The sequence below is a fragment of the Equus caballus genome, chromosome 21 (assembly GCF_041296265.1).
Source record: "Equus caballus isolate H_3958 breed thoroughbred chromosome 21, TB-T2T, whole genome shotgun sequence".
Classification (NCBI taxonomy): domain Eukaryota; kingdom Metazoa; phylum Chordata; class Mammalia; order Perissodactyla; family Equidae; genus Equus; species Equus caballus.
This window is the reverse complement of record NC_091704.1, coordinates 16,946,929-16,957,339: the sequence shown is the minus strand read 5'-3', so window position 1 is coordinate 16,957,339 and position 10,411 is coordinate 16,946,929. Positions and strand designations below refer to the sequence as shown.

Here is a 10,411-nt window from a genome sequence, read left to right as displayed (position 1 = left end):
GCAGGGCAGACATCTGGCAGGACCAGCCAGCAGTTGTTGGTGTGTAGAGATGGCGGTTGAAATCCTGGCGCCCTCCCATACTGGGGCCATGTCGTGCCCACCTATGCTGGGCAATGCTGGGTCCTGAGAGGATCCAGCCCTAGCCCACCCTCAGGAGCCCCCAGGCTGGGGAGACAGAGCTAAACAGACACCCCAGTCCCTGAGGACAAGGCTGGGGCAGGGGGAGTGGGTGGGGAGCAGTTGCTGTGTCCCGGACCGGCAGGGCCTGTCCCGTGCGTTCCTACTTTGCCGGCCCGTCCTCCATCAGCACATGTAGCACTGGACTGGGGGTCTCCCCACCCCTTCACCTTTTTTTCCAGTGCCTGGACCAGAGCAGCCCTCAGTGTTTGGCTACGAAGGAAGAAAGGAGAAAAGAAGGGAAGAAGCAAAAAGGGAGGGAGGGAGGGAGAAAGAGAAGGAAGGAAGGAAGGAATGGGGCAGAGTCTGCACACCAGGCTGAAATGTGATCTAACGGGGGATCTCAGAGGCTTTCAGATGAAGTGAGTGTCAAGTTCCCGTGGCTGGCACATGGGACATGATGGCTGGAGCATAAGCAGTCACTTTGGACCATGAGGTAAAACCCACATGATGACAACAGCAAAACTATGGTGTAGTTTGGAGAACCAGGGTCCCCAAAGAGTTCATGACATTGCTCTAGCAGCCCTGGGTAGCCTCCTTTCAGAGAAACAGCTACACCTTCATTTTACTTAAGCCACCAGGAACATCTGCTTATAACACTCACCAATGCCCCAGGATTCATTTCTTCTTTCAACAAACATCAGTCCATGCCAGCCCCTGAGCAGAGCACTGGGGATACAGAAACGAGCAAAACAGACCATAGTCCGCCCCCCACACACCATGGGTGGGCATGCTCACAAAGCTGTCAGATAATGTTAAGGGTAAGGGAGAAAAACGGAACAGGAGCGGGTAGAAATGCTAGGCATGGGAAGGGGTCAGGGAGGTGGTGTTGCATCAAGACCTGAAGGAAGTGAGTGCCCAAGCCATGCAAAAAGCTGGAGGAAAGAGAGCACTGGAAGGTGGCAGGCCCAGGCCATGGCGGGACGGCCCCTGGCCGGCTCCAGGAACAGCACAAGGTGGGCGGGTGGGAGGAGGGTGGAGCGTCTCAGAGGCCAGAGCCGGGGCTCGTGGGCCAGCAAGGGGCCGGTTCACTCTGCAGCCAAAAGGGAGCCACAGGCAGGTCTGGCGCAGAGAGAGCTGGTACAGTGGGGACAGGGGGACAGGAGAGGTGACATGAGAAGTGACACGCCTCAGGCAGGGCCCCTCACGCGGGTCCCCATGCCCATCTCCTCACTTTCCCGTCCCTTCTCAGCCCCTGCCGGCAGCTGTGGGGGTCACGGCCACCTGCTGTCCCCAAGCCCCCGCAGGCTGCTTTCCTCCCAGCTCCCTCCTCTGCTTTCTCCACCTGTTTCCGCTCGCCTGTCCCACTTCCTCACTCTCACCCCAGTGACCCCTGCACAAGGCCTTGAGGGGGACGCCCCTTCCTGTGGTTTCAATTCCCACGTGTCCCTCAGCAGGCTCTGCGGGGCGCTCCCGGCCCCCAAACCTGGCAAAGCTCCAGCATGGCTGACTGCCCAGGCGCCCCCAGCTGCCCTCCCCTGAGGGCCGGAGTGGGTCAGACCGGGCACACAAAGATGCTGCAACCCCACACATCACCCCTCGTCACCCCTTGGCACATTCAAGGCTCTGATCAGGTCTGCAGTGGGCGCTAGCAAAGGTCGCTACTGGCCCCGTGTGTGCAGGGGAGCTCGGCCAAGAGGGCAGTGGGCTAAGTTGTGTGCCCCAAAAGCATGTGCCCATGGGCTACTGTTAAAAAAAACAGAAGACCGGGAGCCTGGCAGTGTAGCAGTTAAGTTCAGGGTTCGTGGGTTTGGATCCCAGGCCCAGACCTTCACATTGCTCGTCAAGCCCTGCTGTGACGGCATCCCACACACAAAATAGAGGAAGATGGGCACGGACCTTAGCTCAGGGCCAGTCTTCCTCAAGCAATAAATAAACAAACAGAAAACAACAAGTGTTGGTGAGGATGTGGAGAAATTGCAACACTTGTGCACTGTTGGTGGGAATGTGAAATGGTGCCGCCGCTCTGGAAAATGGCCTAACGGTTCCTCAAAAAATCAAACAGAGAATTATCCTAAAGACCCAGCAGCCCCACCTCGCGGCATATGCCCAAAAGAGCTGGAAGCAGGGTCTCAAGGAGGTGTGTGCACACAAGGTTCGCTGTAACACTGCTCACAGCAGACACAGCGGGCAAGCCAGCCAGGGCCCCGCGGCGGAGGGCAGACACACGACGCAGGGACAGACAGCGGAATCTTACTTGACGCGAAAAAGGAAGTTAGTTCTGACATCTGCTGCAACATGGATGAGCCCTGCAGACATTATGCCCAGTGAACTAATCCAGGCACAAAAAGACAAGCGCTGGACGACCCCACTTCTACGAGGCCCCTAGAGTCACACTCACAGATGCAGAAACAAGGACGGAGGGTGCCTGGGGTGGGGGGAGGGGGAGTGAACATTTAACCGGACAGAGGCTCAGTCTGGGACGAGGAGAGAGTCCTGGAGACGGATGGTGGGGACAGCTGCACGACAGTGTGAATGCACTCAACACTGCTGAACTGTGCACTTAAAAACGGTCAAGATGGTAAATTTTACGTTATGCGTATTTTAACACACACACAAAACTATGTCGACGTCTTAACCCCTGGAACCTCAGAACATGACCTTATTTGGAATAAGGGTCTTAGCTGATGTAATTGGTGAAGGATCTTGAGATGAGGTCATCCTGATTGAAGGCGGCCCTCCATCCAATCACAGGTGTCATTAGAAGAGGACACAGGGGCCAGCCCGGTGGTGCAGCAGTTAAGTTCACACGTTCTACTCCAGCGGCCCAGGGTTCGCCTGTTTGGATCCCGGGTGTGGACACGGCACCGCTTGGCACGCCATGCTGTGGTAGGCGTCCCACATATAAAATAGAGGGAGATGGGCACAGATGTTAACTCAGGGCCAGTCTTCCTCAGCAAAAAGAGGAGGGTTGGCAGCAGATGCTAGCTCAGGGCTAATCTTCCTCAAAAAAAAAAAAAAAAAAGAGGACACAGAGGCACAGGCAGGGAGGAGGCCATCTGAGGACGGAGGCAGAGATGGGGGTGACCAGTCTACAAGCCAAGGAACCCTGCAGACTGCCGGCAGCCGGGAGCGGCCTGGGACCGACCCCCATCGGCGCCTCCAGATGAGCCCATGCTGGCCCCGGTCTCAGACGCCTGGCCTCCAGACCGTGAGAGAAGAAACTCCTGTGGTTTAAGCGCCTCAGCTGGTGGCACTTGGCTGTGGCAGCCCCAGAACACTCACCCAGAGTGCCGGGCCTGCGCTCCGCCGGATGACAAGGCCGTCAGACCAGGAGCTCAGCCCGGGCACCCCAGTCCCACTGCCCACCAAGGACCATGAGACAGCGGGGACTTCACACAAATGCTCCTTTTAATAACTGAGTCACCCAGAGCCCGGCCAGGGGCTGAGCCCCGCGGGCAGGCAGGCGGGGTGGCAGCTCTTCTGAAAGGAAGCCAAACGCCGGGTGGGGCCCAGCCCCAGAAGGCCCAGCCACGGCTTTCTTCGCCCCTCGGGCTGGCTACAAGGCCGAATGCTTCTCGAAGGGCACGGTCAGGAGTCGGGCCGCTGCCTCGTCCAGGAACCAGCAGAGTTTCCCAGTGTGGGGCTGGACCAGGGCGGCGGGGAGCGGGTTTTCCTCCTTGTCCTCCAAAATGCGCTGTGTAGAGAGGGCAGGGGCGTGAGGCCTCACGCAGCGGGTGCCCCCACTCTCAAGATGTCATGTCATCCTTCCAGCTGTCCCAGCCTCAACTAATCAGCCAGGACAGGTCCTTCCCATCCACCGTCTGTGACTGTTGGAAATGAGGTGGCACACCCTCCTTCCTGCAGAGACTGGAGAGTCACCACCTCGGCTCTGCAAGTCACACCCTGTCTGTCACAGGCACAGCCCTGCTGTTATGGAGCAAAAGCAGCAGCCGATGACGCGTCGACAGATGGGCATGGCCGTGTTCCAACACAACTTTATTTACGGACACTGAAAGGGCCAACCCACCTCCTCCTGAGTGACAGCCCTTTGAGGACATCTGGGCCCGAAGGTTTTTGGGGAGAGAATTATTATTTACCTTTAAAAATATTTCCAGTTTCTTCCATACTTGTGGTCTTTTCAATAATGGCAATTAAAAATTTCTTATTGTTTTGTTTACTTTTAATATCTTACTTTATGTTTTCCTAAAATATTTTGTATAACTACACCTTTTTCCCTATCCCTACTTTTTTACTTATTCCTATTACATATGATTTTTTTCCCTCTTGATTAGCTTTACCAGGGGTCGATCTTTTGGATCTGTTTACCATTAAATGGTTAAGAATATTAACCAAGTCATTAATTTCTAATTTTAATTTCACTTACTCCCTCTGCTGACTTTTCTTAGATTTACATTATTATTCTTTTTCTAAAGTGCTTGATTTGCGTATTTCAAATATTTTCTACTTAATTTTTTAAAAATGCATTTAATGCTATGAATTTACCTGAGTGCAGCTTTGGCCTCATCTCATCAATTTCATTTCATAATCATTCATTGTTAACCAACCTGTAATTAGTTTCCATCTCCCCTTCAACCCAGGAATTACTGAAGGATCTTGGGATCTGGTGCTTCCAGCACAATAGCAGGTGGGGTCACATTCTCTCCCTGGGCCCGCATGCCCACGACCTTCCTGGGAATGGGGCCCTCAGCTCTTACCTTCAGAACAGCTGCCTTGCCTTCTCCAGTCGCCACAAAGATGACAGTCCGGGCCGCGTTCAGCACAGGAAGTGTGAGGGTCACACGCTGTGGTGGTGGCTTCGGGGAGTCACTGATGGGGGCCACAATCTTCTCCCGCTCCTGAAGGAGAGAGGCCCAGGGTGGAGAAAGGAGAACAGCATCACTCCAGCTTCTTGAGTACTCATTCACACACGCCAGGCATGGTCCATCCACCATGCCATCCCACATGGTACTTGATTTAAGGCCTCCATTTTAAGACGGGTAAGCTGAGGCTCAGAAGGATTAAGCCGAGCCCACTGGCAGGAGCTGACTCCAACCCTGCTGTGGGTAATTCCCAGCTCCCTGGAGGCCCCAGTCAGCAGAGGTCAGGCTCAGGTGCAAGTAGGGCCTGCATGGGCATGCTCACCTGCAGGAGGGGGTGGTCTGGGAAGAGTGAGCAGGTGTGGCCATCGGGGCCCACCCCCAGGATCAGCAGGTCGAAAACCGGGATGGAGTCCCCTTGGAAGGCCTAGGTGGGGGATGAAGACCATCCAGAGAGGTTGTGAGGGAAAGGACACAAAGAGAGAGTCGTCAGAAAAAAGAATCACAAGCGGCTATAACACAGGGAGCGATGCTCAGCCTCACTTGCAAAAAGGGGGACTCGAACCTATGAGGTTCCACGTTTCACCTGTCCAACTGCCCAAGAGTCTGGGGACACAACTGTCCCCAAGAGGTGAGGACCCAGGCCCACCACCAGGGTGTCAGAGGCCAGGCTCCCCTTGGGGTCAGGTATCCTTGAGGGGAGATCCACAAAGCGTTCTGCCCAGGGTGGGGCTGGGTCTGCCAACAGCCCCCAAGGGAGTTTCTGCCGGTGAGGAGCATGCAGTGTCACCCGCAGGGCTGCTCCCTCGCCCTTGGAATGGCCGTCAGGTGGACGAGGTCTCCCTGCAGTGGCCCCAAAGGACTCACCTGTCTCAGCTTCTGGGCGTAGTCCTCGGCGGCCTCCTGCACGGGCAGCTGGGGGTTGATGGTGATCACCTGGCCGTCGGGGATGGGCAGCCTGGAGAGCAGGTGGGTCTGCGCAGACGGAGGGACAGCATCACCAGCAGTGAGGCACAGTCCTTGGTGGAGCGGGGCTTCCGTGTGTGACCACCTAGATCCTCCAGGCGAGGACGCAGCTGTCATTATACCCACTTCCTGTGTGAGTCGGGATCCCGGTGGATCCCAGTGGCGTTCTGCCAGAGGTCTTTCAAGTCCATTGTGACTGGGGACCTCCTGGCCCCAGCCTGCACCTGTCTGGCTACACCACAGCTCTGTTCCAAAGCCTGCAGGGTTCACTGGCCCTCAGGATAAAACCCAGCCTCTCTCTGCCCTCCATAGGCCCTTCCCACCCCAGCCTGGACACAAGCTGCTGCCCCTGCCTGGGAAACTCCTATACATCCCTCAGGCCACCTCCTCCAAGCAGCCACCCCTGTCTGCACCTCCCCACACCGCTGCTTGGGGGCACTGCATGTAACTGTAATAAGCACTGACTTCTCTTCTGGGTTGCCATCACGGGGTACCTGTGCCCAACACACAGCAGGCAGGCACCCCAGCCTCCGCTCAGCAGGTTTGATGCAGCAGCCCCTGGAGTCAGGCCTTCTGCAAGGTGGAAGGCTCCAGCCCCCTCCCACTGAGACGAGCCCCAGGGCCTGTGGTCTGCCCTGGGACAGGTGCTGTGCCTCCCTTCAGGTGTGGACTGACTGAGCCCAGCAACACGGAGCTGAGCCACAAAGGAAAAGCAGGGCAGCAGAAAAAGTATAGTGTGTCTGGAGCAGAGGGTGATGGTGGCAGGGACGCGGGGTAAACCCACCACATCTCACATGGCTGAGCCCCCTGAAAGCTGGCCTGAGGAATGTGGGCTCTATACTGAGGACAATGGGGAGCCAAGGAGGGTGTGTGACCTGTGGAGGGACATGATCAGATCAGTTTCTGGAAAGACTTCTCTCCTTGTCCAAGGTCCTCATCCTCACACACCCTCAGGGACAGCACTGAGCAAAGCCAGGAGGGAGCATGGGTGCCCCTTTGCTGTCACCTGAGTCCCCTCCTTAGCTCCCTCCCCCTACAGGCTCAGAGCTGGTCCCTCCTCCTCTGTCTGTTCTGGCCTCCAGAACTGTGAGAAGAAACTCCTATTGTGTTAAGCCCCCAGTGTGCGGAACTTCGTCAAGATGGCCCCAGGGAACTAACATGATTCCCCTCACAGGGAACCAGCAGGAGCAAATCCTCGCCCCACACTCAGTCCCACCCCACGGCCTTGGCCTCAGCTGTACCCTCTGCCCCAGCTCTGCCCATAGGCAGGTTCTCACATCCCCAAGGGCTCAGCTTACACGTCACCCCCTTAGAGCACACCGGCCCCGACCCGGTCCTGGCAGAAGGATGCTCATCCCTCCTCCCCAGCACTTGCTGGCATCTGACACCATCATCTTCGCTCCCCACTGTGTTCTGTTCATGCTCTGAGGGGACTTCTCTCCTTTATCACTCTGTGTGTCGGGGCGTGGCACCCCACCCAGGCCCGTGGAGGAACTGCCCAGCTCCCCACGGGGTCTCCAGCGCTGGGCAGAGGGACAGGCAACGAACATCTGTGCAACTTTCTTTTACTATTTTGGTTGAATGTTGTTACTTGAAGTACAGTTTTTCTAATTTTAAAAAAATTAGTTTTTCAAAGTCTACAAAATAAGAAACAAAAGCACACTTTTTAATTCTGCTCTTGGGGAAGATACACAGGAAGGCGGGCGCTAGGGTTGGCCCCCCCCTTCCCCCCCCCCCGCCCCAGAGATGTGTCCCAGGTGCCATCTGCCCCGGCCAGCGGGGCAGCTTCAAACCCGGGCTCTCCCACTGGTCATTTAGGTGGCTCAGGTAGGCAGGTAGGTAAGATCTCTTTTGGCCTCAGTTTCTCCATCTATGAAATGGAGGTACTAACAGCACCCAGCTCTCAGGCTGTTGTGAGGATAAATGGGTAAACCTTCCTCCTTATTACACAAGAGACAACTGTCAGCTCAAGCTTCTGTGCAAAGAAAACAACAGAGCAGGACCTGGTGACCCGGGCTCGGCCGAGCCCGCCCCTGCCACACCTCCGCGGGCGGCTTCCTGCTGCAGGGCAGGCGTTGACTCAGCTGCAGCCGGGCACCCCAGGGCCGACCACGGCTCCTGCAAGCCTACTTCCCTGCTTGTAAATGGGGCGTGTTCCCGATTCTATAGGAGCCTGGGGCCCAGGTCCAAAATGAGCAGCGCCCGAGGTCATCGGCGGTTATCAGCGCTGCCAGCTGCGTGGAGACCACCGAGAACTCGCTTAGGTTGGAGGTGGGGAAACTGAGGCCGAGGCTCCGCACGAGCTCCCTCCTGCCTGGCTCTTCCCTAGCCGCCCCTGCTGGCCACGGGGCTGCGGCGCCTGTACTCCGGGTCCCTGGAACGACGGGCCGCTCCGCCTCACCCCCACGCCTGCCCACGCCGTTCCCTCTGCCCGGCCACCGGTTAAAGCGTGAAGAGGGACTTACGGCCCCACAGGCCCACTCGGGTGGCAGTGGAGGTGTAGCCCAGGCGGGATCTCGGGGCGCCCAGCCGACCACTCCCAGCTCCCCTCCAGATAGAGGCAGAGGGCACGATGCGACCCTGCGTGACGCGCCTGTCGGGTTTCAGGCGGTGGGCGCTCCTCCTCGAATGACCCCCGGCGGCCCCCGTAGCCGGGTTAAGACGGCGGGCGCGGCCCTCTCGGCGTGACCCCCGGCGGCCCCCGTAGCTCTCACCCGGTAGAGGCCGTACGTGCTCTCGGCGTGCTCAAAAGGCACGAGGCGCTCGTCGCAGAAGCCCAGCGTCCAGCGTGCGAGGCTGGCGGGCCCGGCGGGGGCGGCGGCGGCGGGTAGCTCGCGGGCCAACATCGAAACGAGGCTGCCGCCCGACAGGCCGAGCGCGAAGCGGGCGCGGGCCCCGGCCAGGCAGGACGCCGCCCGCTGCGCCACCAGTTGGGCTAGGGACGCGCCCAGCTCCTGCGGGCTCGAGAAGACAGAGATGAGGCCCGGGGCCGGCGCGGCCATGGCGATAGCGGCGACGGCTGGAAGGCGGAAGCCCTTCCACGGCCGCCAGTGCGCCTGCGCAAAGGCGGGCCGCGCCGGTCAGTGCCTGTGGGCTGCCGCCTGTGGCGCATGCGCAGTCTCATGAGTGACGCGCTGGCTGGCCCGGGCCGTGGGTGGGGCCGCGCCCGTTGATTCTCTGCCCGCTGCGCCAGGGCTTTTCCCTGGGCTGCGGCAGGCGGAGCCGGCGCAGTTGCTCTCCGCCTCCTGGTGCCAGGGCGGGGCCAGAGAGGGGAACCCAGAGCTCCGGACCCCCAAAGAGGGACTTGGGGTGTGGTGGGGTGGAGAAAGGAGATGCGAGAAGATTTCCTGGAGGAGAGCGCATTTTGGTGGACTTTGAAGTTCCCGAACCTTTTGATATATTTATCTTGTTGCTCTTTGTTGTTTCTGTCTTTAATAAGCTCCATGAGGGCGGGTTTACTTTGTTCACTGATTGCTGCAAAGCTACGCCTGGCGCAGAGCAGGGGCTGAAAACCTAATTGTGGAATTCCTTCTGCAAATGCTGGTTGGGATGCCTTGTGTCCCTCCAACTCAGAGAGTCCTCCATCCAGGCTGTTGTCTGGAGAAGCTCCCGGTCTGAGGCTAGTGGGCCTTGGCTGATAAGAGAATTTTCAAGGAGTAGCATGGGCAGAGAGGACTGGAAGGGAGAGAAGGCCTGGTGGGCCTAGGTGGCTGGACCACTTCTTGGAACCAGACAGTTCAGTAGAGTGTAGTAAATGCAACAAAGCTTGCATAAGTAGTGCATCTTTAAAATCAGCAAATTAAGAAAATTCCACGTATGACAGCATCAAAGAGAGTAAAATACCTAGGAATAAATTTAACAAGAAGTGCGAGACTCGTACACTGAAAACTATAAAACTTTGCTGAAAAAATTTGAAGATGATCTAAGTAAGTGGAAAGACATCCCATATTTATGGATTGGAAGATTTAATATTGTTAAGATGGCAGTACTCTCCAAATTGGTGTAGAGATTCAACACCATCTCTGTCAAAATTCTGGCTGCCTTTTTTGCAGAAACTGACAAGCTGATTCTAAAATTCATATGGAATTTCAAGGGGCCCCGAAAAGCTAAAACAATCTTGAAAAAGAACAAAATTGGAGGACTTACACTTCCTGATTTCAAACTTACTACAAAGCTATAGCAATCAAGACACCTTGATTTTAGCCCATTGAGATCCACTTCTGACTTTTGACCTTCAGAACCGTAAGATAAATTGGTTATTTTAAGCCAGTAAGTTTGCCGTAATTTGTTACAGCAACACTAGGAAACTAATACAGATCCTCACCTCACACCATATACAAAAATTAAAATGGATCAAAGAGCTAAATGTAAGAGCTAAAACTAAGAAGCTCTTAGAAGAAAACAAAGGCATAAACCTTTATGACCTTGGTAAGACAATGACACCAAAAGCACAAGCAACAAAAGACAGACAAACTGGACTTTATCAAAATGAAAACCTTCTGTGTTTC

At 56.3% G+C, this 10,411-nt stretch overlaps 1 protein-coding gene across 1 annotated transcript; it reads right to left on the bottom strand.

Moving 5' to 3' along the window:
• Nucleotides 1–3,510: 3,510 nt before the first annotated feature.
• On the bottom strand, nucleotides 3,511–10,383 carry PGLS (6-phosphogluconolactonase). Its single transcript, XM_001915103.5, has 5 exons — nucleotides 8,618–10,383; nucleotides 5,805–5,912; nucleotides 5,263–5,364; nucleotides 4,836–4,976; nucleotides 3,511–3,814 (listed from the first exon to the last, which is right to left on the bottom strand). The coding sequence occupies exons 1-5, from the start codon at nucleotides 8,903–8,905 to the stop codon at nucleotides 3,677–3,679; spliced, it is 777 nt and encodes a 258-aa protein (XP_001915138.2). The 5' UTR covers nucleotides 8,906–10,383; the 3' UTR covers nucleotides 3,511–3,676.
• Nucleotides 10,384–10,411: the final 28 nt, after the last annotated feature.

Bases quoted from the DNA above. Each gene is read 5' to 3' on its own strand.
- PGLS (XM_001915103.5), bottom strand. From the start codon at position 8,905: ATGGCCGCGCCGGCCCCGGGCCTCATCTCTGTCTTCTCGAGCCCGCAG. The intron at 5,365-5,804 runs GTGAGTCCTTTG...TCCCCCACCTAG, and splicing joins ACGCCCAGAAGCTGAGACAG to GCCTTCCAAGGGGACTCCAT. The intron at 4,977-5,262 runs GTGAGCATGCCC...TCTCTCCTTCAG, and splicing joins CAGACCACCCCCTCCTGCAG to GAGCGGGAGAAGATTGTGGC.